Source organism: Dermacentor andersoni, chromosome 1 (genome assembly GCF_023375885.2).
Source record: "Dermacentor andersoni chromosome 1, qqDerAnde1_hic_scaffold, whole genome shotgun sequence".
Taxonomy (NCBI): domain Eukaryota; kingdom Metazoa; phylum Arthropoda; class Arachnida; order Ixodida; family Ixodidae; genus Dermacentor; species Dermacentor andersoni.
The window spans coordinates 137,843,812-137,863,978 of NC_092814.1; the positions used below are offsets into that span (position 1 = coordinate 137,843,812).

General features: G+C 40.0%; 1 protein-coding gene across 3 annotated transcripts in view; it reads left to right on the forward strand.

Annotated features, from left to right (window-relative positions):
• LOC126544339 (uncharacterized) overlaps positions 1-20,167 on the forward strand; it is an 803,357-nt gene that overhangs the window by 188,600 nt on the left and 594,590 nt on the right. For 2 of the 3 annotated variants that reach the window (XM_050191622.3, XM_050191623.3), the window contains exons 10-13: positions 560-694; positions 8,203-8,352; positions 13,976-14,108; positions 17,610-17,680. In XM_050191622.3, coding sequence (XP_050047579.2) covers positions 560-694; positions 8,203-8,352; positions 13,976-14,108; positions 17,610-17,680 — 489 coding nt within the window. The remainder of the gene's footprint in view (positions 1-559; positions 695-8,202; positions 8,353-13,975; positions 14,109-17,609; positions 17,681-20,167) is intronic. The other variant, XM_055062080.2, reaches the window with a different exon arrangement.

Sequence of the window (20,167 nt, forward strand, 5' to 3'; positions counted from 1 at the left end):
GGGGGGAACTGAAACCGGAATAACAAATAGGAGGAGGATGTGCGCAGAAGCGGGCAGGGGCAAGTGCACATGGGAAAAAGGGGTCGTACAGTTGATATAAATGTAAAAACATGAAAGAGTATATTAAACCGAGTAGTAGGCAGGGAAAAAAAATTTTTGAGATGGAGGAATAGGTGAAATTAAGAATTAAGGTTAGCTGGTGGCATAATGTGTTTTGTGTCTTGGTTGATGATATTTTGATGATATTGAGGACAATTTTTCAGAAATCTGTTGGGAAAAGATAAAGTAAAGAAAGTGGACTGTATATATATATAGTATTTTGCTGTCTTATTGAATTACGTGTATTAAATAACTACGCATGAATGTGGCATTGACATATTTTTCTGAAAGGACTTTTACTTGGAATGGGTATAGTTCTGAATTTATCTGAGTATTTGGATATATATCTGAGTATATTTACGTGTTCCTATTGTTGCAGCATGTTCCTGTTGTTTAGTTTATCCTGAAACCAAGAATTTTAAAACCAGATTTTTTGTTTTTCTTGGGTGAATTTCATTAGGGCCACAAAATGTGAGCTGGCAAAAGCTTTGAACCGAGAGACATCTCAAAAGAATACCCTTATTGAACAAGACAGCCTCATTGCTGAGCTACAACATCAAGTCCATTGCCTTGAAGCCAGTGGGGATGATTCCAGGTCAGTAATTTTATTCAAGGCTAATCAAGGCTTGCTGGTTTTTGAACAGCATGACTGTATATTCAAAGGCATCTTTAAATAGCTTCTTGCGTCCGAGGCTTGTGGTTGATGGTATACTGTGATAGTGCCAACACGAGAAACATTATCCTAATAGCTGCAGTGTGAAAGCTTGTGAAAGTTTTTTTCTTGTGCTAGAAATGAGTCCAGAAATGATGACCTGGACGACAATGGTTCAACAATGCAAGTTACACTGTTGAACCAAGTGGCAGGACGTAAAGCTAAAATTCTGCCGTATTACTTCAAAAGTAGCAGTTCTGCAAGTTTTGGCTAGCTTTTCATGAAAGTGTTCATATATTTGTGCAAAGAAAGCTGCAAGAATTCAGTCAAAGCACAGCTATATTTTATATTTTTACACTTCAGGCATATTAATAAATCCCTCTATACTTTAGAAATAAGCACTAATTTTTGAGATTTTTGTGCACTTTGCTTAAACAATATTAGGTAAGTGGACTGTCTTATTCTCTCCCAATAAGTTTAGCCTAAGCAGAGTCAGTTCTTTAAACATATAAGTATGAAGACACTTTCTTCAACTGGCACAGATACCCTCTTTATTTTTTTAAAGGGGAAGTTCTTATCTGGTGTTGGTACCATGTAGAATGCAACATGCAGTGTCTTCTGTGTAAGGGACTGCTGTCATTACACCTTGTATGCACTACAGGGGATTCAGGGGGTTTCACTGGAATATCTTGGCCACTCCCTTGGCTTTCCTGCGAATCCAGAAGAATGAGATGTGTCACTTCAACATACTGCCTTGCTGTCGGTCCTAGCTCTGCAGAAATGAAGCTCTGCAGCTTGGCTGTGGATAGTACCTGCTCAATTCATGTCCCCAATTTACACAAATGTTCTATGTACAAGTATCTGGTGGTCAAATAATGTGCGCTGTGGTGCCGCATCTTCGATTTTTTTGCTTCATTTGTACAAACTTTTCGTATTATCGTAAGGAGCTCTCATCAGACAAGTGCATGACCAGGTTCTCTGATGCTACAGGTAGTATTTTTCACAGCTTTCTTTTCGTTAGGAGCTCATGCAGAACTTAACCATTCTTCATGGGACTTGTCCTGTGTGCCAGCAGAGTCTTATGTAGGTTGGCAGTTTTCGCAATTGAAACCTTGATTATCTTGACATCTGCTCATTTTGTGGCTAGCGAGAGCTGGAAATGACATGCTTGAAGTTGTAGTCATCTACAATTTCAAGCATGTCATGTCAAGCATGTCTACACCTGTCATCCCAAAGACTGAAAGAGGAGTTGACCTTTTGAAAATACGAGACCGTTGTATGTCAGAACAACTTACAGTATGCTGTGTCATGGGAAATGAACTTGGTGTCGTTGATCACAGCAGAAGCACTCAGGCTGATCAGCCTTACTAGTTCTAAATACTGTGAGTAACTCTCAGTGACTATTAATCAGCACCATTTTGCAAGTAAACCAGATCCATGCCTTCTCTTTGCCATGGTTGGCTCACAAATTCTGTTGCGATGAGCAGCATTTTTCCCGGTTGTCTCAGCCTCAGATGGGTCTGTCATTTTGTCATTTGTTCAACTCTAAGATCAATTTTTGCCATGAGACACTCTTTAGCTCTGGCATAGCACTTGGTTATACCAAATTGTTCCTTGTATAAGAGTGGCAGAATTTTCTCCTATAGACTGTCATGGTATGGTGATCCTTGTTTTTACATGAGTAGGTCACCTGTATCCACACTAGAGGTTTTGTGAGGTAATTATTGTGTTAGCTCAGGCAGCAGATTTCTCTAACTAACAAGCCCTTGCCTTAAAACAGCCATATAGTCTGACATCTCTGGAAATCTTTTAGTTGACTTTTGATATCATCAGGAATTAGTGGAGATGTATGCATTGTCTAGTTAACTTGTTACCAAAATTTTCCTGTAGTTCCTGTTACTGGAGTAAAACTTCTAGAAAGCTTTCGATGGTTAATTTCTGGAACAGGAACATTGTAATGTACGTCTTTTTGAGACTTCTCTGATCCTGAAATACTATGTTGAGACCTACCATTCCAGGCAATTAACAAAGACTGATGTCCATTCAAGCAGTGCCTGGGAGTTTCCAAGGTTAAGCTAGTTAAGTCTTTCTTTAACAAGTTCTGCAGTATAACAACTTTGTTCTGTACCTGTGTTGATCTTGAATACATTGTTCTTGACTCCATAGCAGCTGGAAGCTCTCATACCTTTCACTAATTTCCCATGTGAGGCTAGGCCAAGAAATCCTGGCTCCAGTCCTTCAGTGTTCTGTATGATTGGGCCTGAGAGAGAGATAGTGACGAAGTGACTTTTTACTTTTTGATACTTTTGACTCATTGAGTCTGTCTTGACAGTGAGTTTTTGTGTGTCTTCCTCATCAATCAACTGCACAAACAGCCTTGCTTTTAGTACTTCTTTGTCTTCCCTTTAATGCTGCAGGCATGTGGCAGAGTTGCTGAGACTACTTTCAATGGTGATGTGTGGGCTTTTCATTGGTGGCCGGGCTGCCACTGAGGGAGCATGTAAGGCCACAACTGTGCGATTCCGGTTGAAAGCGTTTTGCTTTACTGTCAGCAAACTTTGTGCTACCGAAGGACATTCGAAGATTTCTAGAGAGCATTGATTGCCTCAAGCTGTGTTGCTTCAAAGATGATGTGGTCCCCCATGCCAGTGACGAGTCGGATGGATCCAACTTATTTGTGAAGAGTGCTATAGGTGAAATTCTTCTAAGGCATGATGTGCTGTGAAAAATTCTTCTACAGATTCTTTATCTTGTGGCACACAGATATGAGCCCTATTCACTTGAAGGTGATGCTCTGTGTGAGGCATGAAGCAGTTGTAATTTTTGAGGAAAGTATCAAAATCCATTTTCACAGAGCGTGAAGGTGTTGGAGACTTGTTCCCTTTACGAACGCATCAAGTGAATTAGCCCAACTTCCTAGCTCTTAGTAGTAGCATGCTAAGTATAAAGGTGGCACAATAGTGAAAAGCTGCTTTCTCCAGGAAGACCATTCTGAGCTAGCTGTCGAGACAAGGGCTCCAGGGGATGTATTTTGTAGCAATCCATCTAACTTTTTATTCTCTCTATCATCTATCATGCCAAGCAGTTGATGCCAGTGATATTGGTGGCCTGATTGAGTCTACGATGAAGGGTGAAAAGAACACACATATTAAATTTTCACAAATTATAGATAGTGAAAAAAAGAATATCTGAATTATCACTAGTGAACCACACAATGCTCGTACTGATCGCCTCTTTGAGAAGTATGGCAAACCTAAAGTTAAAAATTTATACAAACGAATTCTATTGCACAGCCAATAGTATCTCAAATCAAGTGCATATCGGCCAACTTCGACGATTTTATTGTGAAATGCCTAATTTTTAGAGGTTGTTTACATTTGTCGTATTGGCACCAATAATGTTATTATTTTTAATTTGCTCTTTAATTTAAGGCAGAACTTATTTCAAAAAAATATATATGCAATCACTGACTGATTTTCTATATCAGAGATCCTGATTTTCCGAACCTGCTGATTTTTCAGATGTGCTGAAAGCTGCAGTGGCAACCAAAATTTCAGCCATCGTTACATAAATATTTTATGGATAAACTTCATAAGCATTTCAGCTTGTGGTACAGACCTTGCTCGGTGAGACTATATAGAGCACAGTGCCTGTTCGCAGTGTCCCTATTGAACAGCGTCGGCAAAATCTTTAAACAACCAACATGGCATGCAGTAAAATAGTTTTTAGCATAATTAATCGAAGTTCAGTCATTTTTAGCTTTGACAGTAGTATTCTTCATATTCTAAGGTTGGCAGTTCTGCAAGTGATAAGGTTCTGGTTAAAAGTGTGATTCACAACAAAACATATCTATATATGACACATCCTCTTGAGAAATAGCACTTACCTTATTCCAGAATTTGTTATGGCCACCAAATGAACCAGAAAGACATTGCTCCGATTACTGAAACCGTACCTTGCATCTGGTATTGGCATACAGACCACGACGCCATCAGGAGTCCAGTTCACTTGTTTGATCCCTCATTTCAATATTATACCAGGTGTATTTCGTCCTTTGGTTGGGTGCCGAATGCCTTTGGAGAAGTTTTTACATGTTCCTTCATTTTAACAGCTCATCATCAGTGTTAGGCTATCAGTGTATGCTCTGATAGCCTAACATTTCATTACGCAATGCTGTCATTGTAAAAGGTGGTCAGAAGTCTCGCAAGCTATGTCGCTGGAACATTTATACACTTGGCCATTTCAATTTGGTGTATATGGATTGAAATAAAAAAAAGGAAGAAAAATAAAAAAAAACAATGTGGTTGATTACAAAATGTGGCCCCAAGGCTCCAGTCTGTAAAGCAGTCATGTCTCAGCTCACCTGTCGCCTCCTACGGCCATCTAAGTGGTCAAGGATCATAGCAACAAAGCACATAGGCTCACTTGTCACACCACATTGCAAAAAGTGCAGACCCCATACCCTGTGAGTGGGAGCGCAAGCTCTTTTTTGATGGTAGTCATTAATATATGCAGATACGCTTTAGTCACAATTATATGCTTATTTTAAACATAGATATGGGAAGGTAAGGGTAACGAAGTCATGGTATACACATTTTAGTCTGCCACTTATGTTTGCCAGTTCTGTCCTGTTGTGGTAAGGAAAAAACCACGGACATCGAGCTGTGGGTAACTTGAAACTTTTGCTTACCCAGTGTGAATCCATTTCATTTCACTGTGCAGATTATTACATACTACACATGGCCACTTTATGGAAGGGACTAGCATTTGACAGGGTGTTTGATATGCCATGGTTTATAAAAGACTGCGAAAGAATAGTTTTCTTCTTTCTCAACACGCATGCAGCAACTATTATCTTGTGCATATTGCTCTGAGCCATAGAGTTTCCTTCTAAAATTACTTGATTAAACTCTGACACTGCAGTCATTCAGCTCACATGGCAATGATTTTTGATGCCATTAAAACAGTCAAGGTGGTAGGATGATTCTCTGTAAATTTTCTAATGAATCCTCAGTATTACAGAGTAATTAATTAATTTTGAAGTTAATGTACAATCACTCATGTCACATTTTTTGTCAAGAGAACTGAATCACTGGCTGAAAGCATACAGTTTCCTAAAAAAGTTACTAGGGAGAACTCCTGTGGCACTAGTGTCCATGGGATCTGCAAGCATGGCGGTTCAGTTAGCATGGGAATGATGGTTAGTACATGGATTTGCCTAAACTTCATCCTTCTGGCTTCATCCTTCTGGCGTCCATGCCAGTTGAAGCACACCGGACCGTGCAAAGCCGCACTGCTCTAGCCATACCTCATGGGAGTCATAGTCACTCCTACCGTTTACCCGTACCTTGTTGAATTTCCTCACATTAACATTTAGAGCACTAGGCAGAAATCACATTGCGTCAGCATGATCAACGGCCAACTCAATGCTCTTTTTTTATTTAGACAGTCGAATTTCCCCGGTTCATGCCTGTAGAAGCACACTGGAGAGCGCAAAGCCGCACTGCTCTAGCCATGGTCAACGGCCCTCGCAATCCTGTTTTATTTGGAGAGTCGGATTTGGAGAGTCCTTCTGGCTTCAAACGGCTTTCTGACTTTGTTAACTGATCAATTTTGACAAAATATTACATAAATGCCTCAATTTGTAGTGATTATGCATGTCCACAGATTCTTGTTAACTTCTGCATTAAGAAAAATTGTATTAATTCGAAATTTTGGCCAATAAGGGCAGATATAGCATACTAAACAGAGCTACAATAAAGTCTGAAGCAACAAGCATGAAGATCGGACAAATACATGTACTAACATAATTAGTGGAGCTATGCATGAAAAGATTAGTAAACTTAAACAAATTTTTTTTACAATCCCATGAAATATAACCTTGTACTTTCGCAGCTACTGCCGAGAGATGTTGTAATTTCAAGTAGATATCAGCATTATATATGTCTTGAAGAACATGTATGCCACATATTGTTAGTATAGGACAATTACAAGTGCACAAGGTTATTCTCATGGGATTGTAAAAAAAATTAATTAAAGTTTACTAATCTTTTCTCCCATAGTTCCACGAAGTATACATGCAGTTTGGATAGATATCAGCACTTTGCAGTCTGCAAAGAGCCAAACAAGCCACACCACAATGCTTTTTATGAAAATTTAATACACAAGCAAGTGCATCCAAAGATCACTATATTTTGCAGTTGTTTAGGACATAACTAAAAAAATATACAACTACACGAAAACTAATGACATATTTGAAATTTACATAAAAAACTCTATGATTGGCAGTGTTTTAAAATCTTCAGTACAAATGATAATAAAAAAAATTTCGTGTGGTATCTTTCTTTAAAAGTCCGTCATAATTCATGATTGATATGTACAGATGCAGTGGTCTTGGCTGAAGTAGTGCATCAAAGGATTAGATCTTTGTTCACTTGCGCTGGCAAAAATAACAGTAGCCTAACAATGGCTAATACTTCTCAGCAAAGTTGACTCTTACAGTAAGAATGTTCTTTTTTTTATTGGCACTATGTATATATATATATTATAGTATAAATATAAATATATAGTATATATATTTATTCTTAAGTCACATTGAAGTGAGGTTGCTAGGCACGGGTGCTGCAAGTGTAGTGCTTACATAGGGGCCATACACTGTACAGTGAAGCTCTACATCCCAGCACTATCAATACAAAAAGTTGCATCTATATTTGGAGGACCATAGGAGGTAACCAAAATTTCATACAGCCCATGGCTGGCCGTGCTGCAACTTGCGAGCTTCATGTGGCTTTTTCCATGTGTGGCTTGGGACTGGTCACTTGGTCTAATAGTAGTCTTCCTCCTTTACCATATTATATGAAATATTATGTCACATATAGGTTGGCAAGGACATTTCGGACTTCTATATTGGTCATTCTCAAAATTTCATCATTGGCAGGGCTTCACAGAATGGTGGAATCATTAAAAGACAGCCACTGATGTTAAAACCTTTATTTTCATTAGTATTTGGTGCAGCTTTTTGATGAAATTGTTGTTTTTTATGACTCTTTGGACACATTTTGTTCAAAAAGTCGTAAAGAGCCCATTGTATAGCAACTGAAACGTCATATGTTGACACATTTTGTTCAAAAAGTCGTAAAGAGCCCATTGTATAGCAACGGAAACGTCATATGTTTATCTGGAGATATCACTGTGCACATAACAATTACCATATAGGCTTGTGTAAGGGCCACCCCCTTTTTTTTTTTTTTACAATTTTGATGAGGTTGCGGCCCTTACACGGGTATGGCCCTTACATGAGTCTATTGTGCAGCTGTAGCTGATTGTTCTCGAAGTTACTGGTTGACTTTGGTCCGCTGATAGCTTGTGCCTATATGGCTCCATATTCTCATTTTGTGTGTGCTTATAATGGCTTTATGTTTGACCATTGTACTTCTATCTGTAATTTTCAGGCCGAACACAAGGGGGAACAACTTGAATGTACAACGAATGAATGATAAATGCTGCATGCTGCAGAGTCATAACCGATTTCTGAATGAGGAAGTTCAGAATTTGTCAAGGTTATTACAGCAACAGCAGTGCCATGCTATAACTTACCAAAAGTAAGTGCTGCCAACAATCTCTGTGACTTAACAGAACAAGGAAGCCTCAACATACGTCTCAATAAAAAGGAGAGCATTTTTCTCTCTATCATTTCGCCTCGCGGAAAAGCCAAGACGCTCGTTCTTGAACACTGCATTTGCCTGAAGTTGCTTTGCAAAACAAGCAGAAGAAATTGGGGTGGGAAAGAGGGGGGGGGGGGGGGGGGCAGGCACAGTTTGTTTTACTTTTGACAATCTATATTATATATTATATTTTGAAACTAAATGTAATTTAAAGTAAGTGTTATATATGCTTATTTAATTTTGTTTCCTTTTATTATCACACATCTCTTTTAATAAACACAAATAAAGCTACGAGACTGCACTCAGACTTCATTCAATGTGCTTGCCTCTTTACTCAGCTACTAGTATTTAAATGCTGGGCAGCTTACAACAGACATGGTGATTAAGACTGGCTACTGCAGAGCCTCATGCAACAAACCTACCGAAGAACTGTTTGCTAAGAAGGCCTACCACTAAGTATTAAGAGGACTGCTGTGGCTTTCCCAGCTTTGGAATAAAGGTCAAAGAAAGTGATGCTTTAACCCAATATCATGACAGGAAAATTTGTGAGCAAAGAAAAATGGCTTGGAAGGCATATGGCAGGCACTCCCGAGTCGGGATTGGGAACTTACCAATATCCTTATTATAAAGTTCATTCAACCAGTGATAACGTATGGGGATTTGAAGATAACAATGAAGCTTGAGAAGAAGCTAAGGGCATTGCAGTGAGCAGTGCAACAAAAGATCGTAGGTGCAGCGTTGAGAGACAGTAAGACGGCAGTATGAATTAGAGAGCTAACAAGAGTACCTGATATTCTAATTGAAATTTTATTTATTTATTATGCATCATTTAGGAAATTTGGAAACAATAGCGAATGGGCAGGTCATGTAATGCATAGAGCAGATAACCGATGGTTTATTAGAATAAAGGGATGGGTGACAAGACAAGGGAAATGCAGTTGAGGACAGCAGATAATTACGTAGGTGGTGTGGTGAGATTAGGGAATTTTCAGGCGTAGGATCAAGTCAGCTGACACATGACAGGGGTGATCGCTGGAAGGGACCTTCATCCTACAGCGGACATAAATAGGTTGTTGGTGACGATGATGATGATGATGATGATGATGATGATGATGATGAAAGTAGCACTTGTTTGGGTAAGCAGTGTGCACATAACAGTTCTACCACAGAGATGTCGCTCACTCTATTTAGCACAGAGAATGTATTAAAATGATGTAACATAGGGGAATCATTGTGCTTTGTCTCATAAGGGCTCCCAATCATATTTAGCGAAACCTTGACTAAGGAACCTTAATGGGCCCCTGAAATATTCTCCTGTATGATTTCTTCAAGATGGTGCCACGATGGGCTAGCTACAGGCATTTGAAGGAAGAAGGTGAAATGGTCTTCTTACGAAGTTGCACCTTAGTGTTTGTCCTAGCTGCAGTGAACTGCCAGCCTCCACAGATGTTCATGTGTATGCGAGCATACATCACGTGCTTCATTTTGTTAGGGATTTTTTTTTCCCCTCCTATCGCGAGTTTACGTGCCTGGTTACAATTATTCCACACACTGTGTCTCTGCTGGCATCTTTCGTGGAATCTTCTGCAGCCAATGACTGAGCACTTACAATGATTCCTCAGTCACAATGCTGCAGGATGGCTTTGGGCTTTTGTTTGAATTTGTTGGCTCTTGGTGATGCATCAAAGCAATTGTGTTTCGTTTATGTCAGAAACCTTCTAAGAACAGCCTGCTAACCAGGTCCAGCCCAGTGAGGCTTTGAAAACAGCAAAGAGATCAGATGGCTGCATTGAGTGCAGGGGGTTCTGCTCTGATATGGGCAAGTACATAATGACCTTGGTGCCAGAACGCATATAAATTCATTCGTCCTCCAGAAAATGCACACATCCTCGCATTTTTTGCATGACAAAAGCTGATAACTCTCTTAATGGTGGTTATGTGTTTTAGCTAGAGAGGAGCGGCCGCAATTTTCCAATACTGCTGCAGCCTTCAGAGTTGCCATGTGAACCCATAAGTGCATTGATGAAAAAGTGCATTAGGACAGGAACTGCTAGCGAAAGCCTTGTACACTTTGTAATAGTACAGACAAGCAAAATAGCAGAATGGACACTTCTGCTTTATTTTTGCATTGGCCCTGTTGCGTCTTTCTCTCTAAATTTGTGTAAATTAATTCTCCATGATGAGTATTTTGTGTCATACTGACCATTCCTTCTATCAATCCTGCTTGGGCATATTAAAATTGGCCTGCAGTGTTTTAAAGATAGTAAGAGATGAAATAGTAAATTGAAAGGTTCAACATGCAGAAAATTCAGATGTTTATCACCTGCTTGCCTCTTGATTTCAGAAATTTCTGTTCATTTACAAAAGTAGAATTTTTGTCCCTAGAAGCCGCACCTAATGGGACCTTTTGGCCGAAATGTTTGGAGACTGCCAACCTACATATGATCGCAAATAAGTGTTTAGCATACTACTGTGGTTGCTACTCAATATGTCAAAGCCCTTTTTGATGCCCTTTGTGAGAAAATTAAGAGATCAACATGAAAAGAAAAGTAGCTATCCCTAATGTACTCTGAACTCTGTACTTCTTGCTTTCAATTTCAAATTTTTGTAGATCTGTAACTAAAGAGAGAGTACAATACCACTTTAATTCATTGCAGGTACTAATGTGTAAACTTGATAGGCTTTATGCTCAATTAACAGAAACATGAAAGAAAGTACCTAAGAAATATCTTATAAAATTCTAACTAGTGATCAACTGTGGCCAAACAAGGAAAGGGAACAAGAGAACAAGGGAACATACCTCAGCCTGGAGCCTACGTTTCCCCAAGGAGACTTTTGACAAGGGAACTTGTCTTCATCAATTACCTTCTCAAAACGCTGGCTCCAAGCTGAACTTCCCGTCACCCCTTTGTCTTCGAGGCGTGTGGCCAGCATAACTTTCACGAGGGCGGCAATAAGGAAACAAATATAGACACCACTTTTTGCTTGTACGTATTGTTTCCTCAATACACACCAACTAGCCGAACAGAATATACGGTTGACTCTCTTTAAGCGGAACCTTAAGGAACCAGGGAAATTGGTTCCGTTTATCAGGAGTTCCATTTACTGAGAGACAAAGCTGAATACAATTGCATGAATGGAAAACCAACCAACCATGAGGATGGTGCTCCATTTAATAGGCTGTTCTGTTTAAGCAATCTCCATTTATCAATATTCCACTGTAGTGTTAATGTCCCTTTGTCTTGTTCGAAAAGTCTGACTAGTGCTTCCTAGTCCCCCACCCTTTCTTTCCTCTGGAAACTCATATTTGTTGGTTAGGTTGGAAAAGATGGGCTGGCACAATTGATACATTTTTTTTTTTTTTTCAGAAAGTGTGAGTCTCAAGAGATTGTCATGTTTTGATAATTACTGTGCCTAGCTGCTGTATATTTGTTGTTCAAAGGCAGTGGCCACTGGTGCAACCATTTTCCATTGCTTTCAGCATTCTCTATTTGGCAGGTAAAAGCAGTGAACTTGTAAAAGAGCTATGGAAATGATGATTGAGGGAACTAATTATGTTACCAGGCAGACCAGTTACTTAAATTATCACTTTAGTGAAATTTTCTGCAGTTCTTGCAGCAGGCCAGCAGGAGAACAAAGAAAATGCCTGACTCCATTTCAACAAGAGAACTTGTATTCATAAAGTTCCAAAGTTTAAACAGGCTTACTTGTCTCTGTCTTTATGGAAACACATCCTTTTGTGGAGATCATGCTGGACTGAGACATCGCTTTTACCTCCTATACAGTAGAATCTCACTAAATGGAACCTCAAGGGACCAGAGAAATATGATCCAATTACCGAGGGTTCTGTTTACTTAGAGAGATGTGCAGAGGTGTAGCACTGTATGTCATACACCCATGTAACCCTCTTAGACATGTGAAGAATAAAGAAGTGAACATAACAGTTACTTTGTCCCGTGGTTTGAGTGCAATGGGCAATTTATGCATTGACTAGGGTTGGCTAATTTTGATAAAGAGGAGGTACGCGTGACATATCAAAGCAAAGACATTGCTCTTTCTGCTCAGCTCGGTGGCAGAATTAACGCGAAGTCGTGCTTGTTAGAATCCAAACTGTCAAATGGTATTTGTGTAAGGTGTCCGAAATTTCAGTTGTCCTTATTTTGACCACCTATGGGGCGAGTGACAGAGCCACCGAGCTGTCTGGACTGCACATGCTGTGCATTGATTATCTATAAAAATATTTGCTTGCTTGAGTGTTTGCCACTAATGTTTGAGGATGGATTTCTGCACAGAAGACAGGGGTCACGAAATAAGTCACATTTTGGCTGAACAAGAAAATGCTTTAGATCTTGCTTCTGCTCTGTTTGCTGAAAGTTGTAAAAATTTTGGTTTCGATTGATGTGAGTATTTTTTGCATTATCTATATACAAAACCAATCAATATAGAGGCTGTTCTATTCAACCGGTAATTCCATTTAAAGGGACCCTGAACCACCTTTTTATAGAAGTCAAGAAAGGCATTTAAAGTTAAATTAGACTATTTTAGAAATACTTAGCTGCAAAAAGTACTTCAATCCGTTCAGCAGAACAGGAGGTATTGGCAATCAAACATGCCATTCACGGTGCTTCTGCTCCCTCTTCAATGACTTGCACTGCGAAGGCTATGGTGTAGTGGGGTGTGCCCACAATGCCTACTGAACGTCCTGTTTGCAGTTCAAACTTGATTTTGGTTGTTGTGTAGATGCTGCTATTTCCAATTGCGACGCCTGCAAAATTTGGCTGAGATGTTCACAGTAGCATATGCTATCCGTGGACAGTTTTTTTTTTTTTTTAACCAAGCCCAAGGGGTGGTTCAGGGCCCCTTTCAGCGATTTCTGTTTACTGAGGTTCTACTGTAGTTCCTTACATGTCTCCATCATTCTAGTATGTTCAAGCTATCTTGCAATGGGTCATGTTTGCACAGAGCAAGCTTTTTAAATATTACCTTCTGCACTTTTGTAAAATAGAGTTATTTTGAATCACTGATGAAATCTTGAGGCAAAGTGCAAAATAGCTCGTAGGACAACAAAGGGGAGCGAAGACACAGGGCTACTAACAACTAAATTTTTGTTGCACATGGTTACCCCATATATACCATAGTACGACAGGAAGAAAGAAAGGCTACTTTCGCAACATAGCTTCCTTTTCGGCAAAATCATCCACCTTAGGCTGCTACCATGATAGAAAGATTTCTTTTGTGACGGTGGCCTTTTTTTCTTCCTGTTGTACTATGGTATATATGGGGTAACCATGTGCAATGAAAATTCAGTTGTTAGTAGCACTGTGTCTTCATTCTCTTCTGTTGTCCTACGTGCTATCTTGCACTTTGCCTCAAGTTATGCAGTACCAACTAGCCCAGTAGTCTGTTCTCTTGATAAAATTTATATTGTAAACTGATTATGCATGAAACATTTATCTTATTTGTGCTTTTTTAATTGTTGTAGCTTAGCTTGCCTCTTAGTTATAAAGCTCAGGAACCGTTGTTACTTATTGAAAGAGTTTCTGTTTTTCATGCCTTGCAGCTGCCTCCAAGACCAAGAAAAAGAGATTGACCAATTGAAGAGAGACTACGTCTTCCTTATGCAGTCAGCCATTAGGATGCGTTCCATGGAAGGACCTGAAGTTATGGAAGTATACTTTTATGGTGGACAAAGGGTGAGCAACAAACCACTTGCCCTTTTGCTTAAATGAAAATAACCATCCGTACTTGTCATAACTAACATAGAAGTAATCATTCTCCAATTGAAAAAAAAATTTGTGAGAAATAACAGAAGATCAGTGTGTCGCAAGTGTGGTTAAAGTACTCGCGAGCCTAAAGGAATGACCAGCACTAAAAAGTAAGATTATAGGAGCAGAGCATGATTACTCAGTGCAGGGGGTCACCTCAAAAGCTCTAAATCTACGACGGCAACAGGCAACTGTCGCAGGCATCAGCTATGGTGGCACAAGCGGACATGAGCGAGAACAATGAGGGCCATACCAAGACGCAGTTCTCATCCATGCACGAGAGTGAACAGTCAGGAATTCGCCAAAATACAGTTCAGGTCATGACCAGTGGGCTCCACTACCAGTGCCTGGTCCTTTGCTCCTTTTATACCCTTTTTCACGGGGGCCTAGGGAGGAAGAGGACAATCGCCTTCTGAAGAGGCGAGGCTCCCACTGCTTCCCTCTATTGTGTAGTCGTGCAACCGCTTGTATTAGCTCTTTTCAAACATAGGTGGCATATGCTGTGTTACAGGTGCGTGGGAACTGTATACTGATAAACCCATTGATAGAAGACTTGGCTGGGAATTATGCCCCACGCCAGACAACAAACCTGTAAACTATATGAATGTGAAATGTATCGCTGCCATCAATCAAGCTGGACACTGAGATATCATGCAGTAACTCTATATACTGACACCAGCACGACATGCCTGCTTGCATTCCTCATCATTCCTGTTTAACTCCCAACTCGCACTGAGTGACAGCAAGCAGAACTGACCAGGTCTGTGACTGTGAGCAAAGGAAAAATGACTTTCTGCACACAATGACCTGAACATGGAACACAGCTATACAACACCCTGTATAGCTGCATTGCATGAACTCTTTTGCTCCTTATTCAGGTGGCACATTGAACAAAACACAATGACCTCTTGCACAATGAGGCTGCAGATTCAATAAAATGTAAAACATGGAACACATCTTTAACACCCTGTATATCTGCATTGCATGAACTCCTTAGCTCTCTACTCAAATGGCACATTAAACAGAACGCAATGACCTGCTGCGCAATGAGGCTATAGTGTCAATAAATAGTAAACATAGAACACATCTATAACACCTTGTATATTGGTACGTTGTAGTGGCAGTGAAAAACTGCAGGGGCACAATTCAAGTCACAAAACTAACTGTTTATTGAGCAAACCTGCGCCCAGCAAAAGCAAATAACACTCAGCACAATGATAGCGGCGAGCACCTTCGTTGATTGTCGGAAATCTGAAGCGGGGCAGACGTATCAGCTATTTATGCATGACTCATTGAACCGTCTAGCCTAATTGTTGGTGCTCGTGTAAGTTCTAAAGTGTACACTACCATTCTCATCATGCACAAAATTTTATTACACAAGGCTTGGCGACAACAGATAGAACCAGTGATAATTCGAGAAACCTCCAATACAGAAAGGTGCGTCTTGTGTTGGGCGATAACTTTTAACATTTGTTGGCATGAGAGAGATGGTCACCAGGAAAGATAAATAAGTATGTATGGCAATACCTGTATTGCATGAACTGTTTTGGGCTGAATTCTATTTTTAATTAGATATGCACCAATTAGACCAACCGTATGCTCTTGTTGCTCTGTTCTAGCATGCAGAATTATTTTGTGCCAACATGGTGGTTTGAACAAACCAAGCTAGCCAGGAAGTCTATAGACCTTTTGCATAATGCCAGTAATCCTGTGTGCACACAAGGTAACCTTGAGTTTGCACCACCATTGTGAAGGATAGATATGCATGTGAGCACAGGATGCGGATAGAAATGGTTTGTGTGCCACGCATGTTCTACTACTGGTCTCACTGAGCTTGCTGTGGTGTTCTAGCATACACATAGTATACTGTGTTTGCTGCATAACATGGCTCTGCGAATTCAAGGTTGGTTCCTCGCAATGGGATGGGTGAAATATTTTGGCATGTTCCCATGCCTGCACCACAAATGCAATGTTGACTACTACAAAGCAATAGCAACGATGGGGATGAGCTTTGACAACAGGAGCTGCAACTTTTTGTTGAGTCTTATGTCATTGCAGATTCCATCAGAGCATACAACACGAAAAAGAGGGAAGCAAACCAAGCACTGCAACATGTTGATATCTTATGCACTGATGTAGCATTCCTATGCGGTCATCTTGCACTGCTAAAGTGTGGGCTCGCAGACACTATGAGTATTCGGCCAGGTCAGGTCAGCTTGTCACAGCCACCATTGCCCAGTTGCTTTTTCTTGGCTCAAAAAATGTGACTAAACTCTTACAACAGTGTTGTCACTCATGAGTGAAAAACAGATAACTAGCTATGTGTGGGCTATACACATTCCTTTAAGTATCCTGAGTGACTGGTGAATCAAAGCTTCTGATACAATTAGTGTGGAATAAAGGTGAGCGGTTGGCATAGCCATGCAGCAGCCGAGTTTAAAGATGAAGTCAGTGCATTAAATGCCGTGTTGAATGTAGATCACTTATTATCATGTACCTTACGGCTGGAACTGTCCACGTGCACCCGGCTTGCACACGGCAGTATAGGTCAGTATGTCAAATTTTATTGAAGGAAAGCTGAGAAATGGTATAAAACCTTTAAGTGCATTGTAGAGCAGCTGACCGGCTTCTAGAGCCTGCCCGTGTCACTATCCCTAACAGTGGTGGCTGGGAAGCAGTGTCACCTGACTGCAAAACAGGGTTGTCGCCTTTATGCAAGTCCCATTAAAAAATCTTTGACCTTGACCAGTACCATGCTTGGCCTAATTAACTTTTCATGCCAGTGTGACAGCACTGAATTTGACCTGTAAATTAGCAAACAGGCACACCTTTATCAGTGGATGCTGAACAAAGCAATCTGCACTTTAGTGTAGTTTGTAAAAGGTTTGCCCATGAAAGGATTTTTTCTGTTGTTGCAATAGCAGTTACTTTTATGAACACCCTGAATCATATGAAATTGCATGCACATTTAACCTAACACCTATTGAACCTAATAGCCTTTTGAGCTTATAAGCATGCAACCTGTGTGCAGATGAAGGAGTTTATGTGCTTCATTTATCGTTCCTACATATTTGTGAGATTTAAAGTTTGCAGGAAGCATCCTTCCCTTGGTTTTGCTTTTGTGCTAAGATGAACTCATCTATAATGAAAAAGGCTTACTGTACACAGATTGAAGTCTTATTGAATGGCTGGATATCAATTAAACTGTTCCGTGCCCTTCACCTTATTGTAAGCAGCTTTAGCTGTAAAAGCTTTGCTTGTAATAAGTCCACTATGATCAACTGAAATTATCATGGTCATGCATAGTTTCCTTGAATGAGTTGAACCTTTGAGTGCTCACACAATCACTTCCACATTTTTACTACACATTCTTTCAAAACTTTCCTTCTGCAGCAGCAGTATATAATACTATTGCAATACCTTTGTCAGCATGCAGCTCGTGTACTCCAGCTATTGCGGGAAGCCCGTATGTCAAACCCAGGTCTTCCTACATACGACAGGTGAGCTTGTTTAATTAGAACCTAACCGATGGTATTTTCCTAATACGCAGTAAGTGGCAAAAAAAAAGAGCCCTTCATGAACCATATGATAAAAATAATATGGCTCTAATAATGATCAATAATGCAATAAAGAATCAATATGGGCTTCCTTACATATATATATATATATATATATATATATATATATATATATATATATATATATATATATATATATATATATATATACCAGTAGAACAAACTGTCAGGTTTCCTTGTTGGCTTTAGATTCAGACATACATCAGTTTCACATGCTTGGGGGATGTGACAGAGAAATCAAGTAAGTGGGTGGTCAACAGAAAGCAGATTCTTACAGTTATACCAGTGCCTTTCATATCATTCATACCTGCTTTCTATTGACAACCTACTTGTCTGATTTTTCTGTCACAATCCACAAACATGTCAAACTGATGTATGTCTGAATGTAAACAAGGAAACCTGACAGTTTGTCCTACTGGTCTGAAAAAAAAAAAAGAAAAGAAAAAAAAACTATGCAGATCCAATGCAAATTTTGGTATCTATGTAAAGTGATGCTTTGGGGAAGTGATCAATTAAATGCTATAAATTTTCCCTTTTCATTCCTGCGTCTTTAGCATAAAAGAAACTGGCGTGCGGCCATGTGCTCTTGCGCACTCGGGCTACACAGTGTGACAACTGATATATTGTATAGTGTTTTGTAATTTTTTCTTACTCATTTTAAATGTACTGCCTACTTCTCGGCCAGTCCAGCCCTTGCGGGCATGTGGCATAGTATGGAAATCATCATAATCATGAACAAGCGGCAATCATCTCAAAGAGCTAGTTGGCACGATATGCACTGTATGCTTCTTAGACATCCTCCACTGTGGGTATGTGCCATAGTATAGAGATCATCATCGTCAACACCTGGTCATCACCTCAAAGAGCTAGTTGCCATGGTACTATTACGCGTGATTTTGGCCTAATGTTTAGAGCATCAAAGTGCTGTGCTGGGCGACCGAGGTTTTATCCCTGCATCGGGCATCTAATTACGTGTTTTTTTTTTCCTGCCCAATGACCCAAGTTGGTCTAGATTGTTGGTTTCAAACCTGATTCCCTCAGCAAAGCAACCCAATGCTCCACCCGTTCAGTCATGGACTACTTAGTAATCCAAGTTGTGAGCTTTTCGGCAAGACAGCAGCAGTACCCAGCCAGCCAGCAGCCTTGGTCAGAAAAATTTGGGAGGGTTCGCAAAGAAAGCTTCGTTTTAAGTAGCACATTTTTATCATTATCACATTTAGGAAGGACCAGCAAGTGTAAACGAAACACAATATAGAAGTGGACAGGACAAAGGCTGGACTAGTCTTTGTTCTATAGTCTAGCTAGTAGTCCTGCCCACTTCTACCTTGCATTTGCTTATTTTGCTGGTCCCTTCCAGCCTGTTATAATGGTAATTCTTAAATGAGCTGCCACTCTTGACCTCTGTTTACTGCAAAACGTTTCTTGTTTCCACATATTGGTAGTACCAACTCAACAGATTCATGAAACTCGGAATATTTCTTTACTATAACGTGTGTTGCTATTCACAAATTAGATTGACCATAATGCTATGCACTGTGTGTTACAATTGAAGCTATTGTGGGGACATCTCAGACTGTAGTGCACAAGAGCTGTTAATTAAAATCTTCTCTATTAGGTATTTGTTTGCTATCAGGGCCAAATAATTTCAAAGATGAGTGGAAAAAACAGGAGCACAATATAAGCAGCCCTCTAGGTTTACATAAGGTAAGCATGGATAGTAGTGTTGGAGGTGTTTGTTTCTGAACAGATGAAGGCAAAAAGGCGGTTCCAGCTGACACTAATTTGGGGGAAAAAAGTAGCATGAATACAGGTTGGTGTGCCCATTTGGCAGTCCTAACAGGGTGTGGATTTGTAACAAACCCCTAAAGGTGGGCAAATGCAAATGGGCTCTGTGAAGCATGTTTGCTGGCTGCTTGGACCCAGAAGAAACACGTCACTGTTGCCACATCACGGCTCATTTGACTTTAGTCAAATGAAGCATTGTTGCAATGTGCTTACCTAATAGCATCGAAAGGTTCTGTGAGCACAGCATGGCCTCTAGCTTTGATTGCAAGTTGAATGCATCCAGAGATCTATGCACCCATTTTCATGGGTGCATAGATTGGCACTTAGTTTTCCTTCTCAGAAAAGGTAAGTGCCGAGAAAGGAAGAACCCAGAAGACTGAAAGCTGGGCATGTTGGTATGAACTCATGTTGAAGAATAAAACAGTGAAAAAGACATGGGGACCTAGAAAAGCAGTAGTGCTTCTGCTGTCTGATTCTTTTCTGCGTCCCCATGTCTTTTACACTGTTTGGTTCTTAAGAACCCAGAAAGCTGCTGCAAAAAGTAGCAGTAATTGCTTATATTCACGGCAAATCTCATAGATTGAAGATTTTTCAGCAAGCAAACATTGTGATTGTCATGTCTGC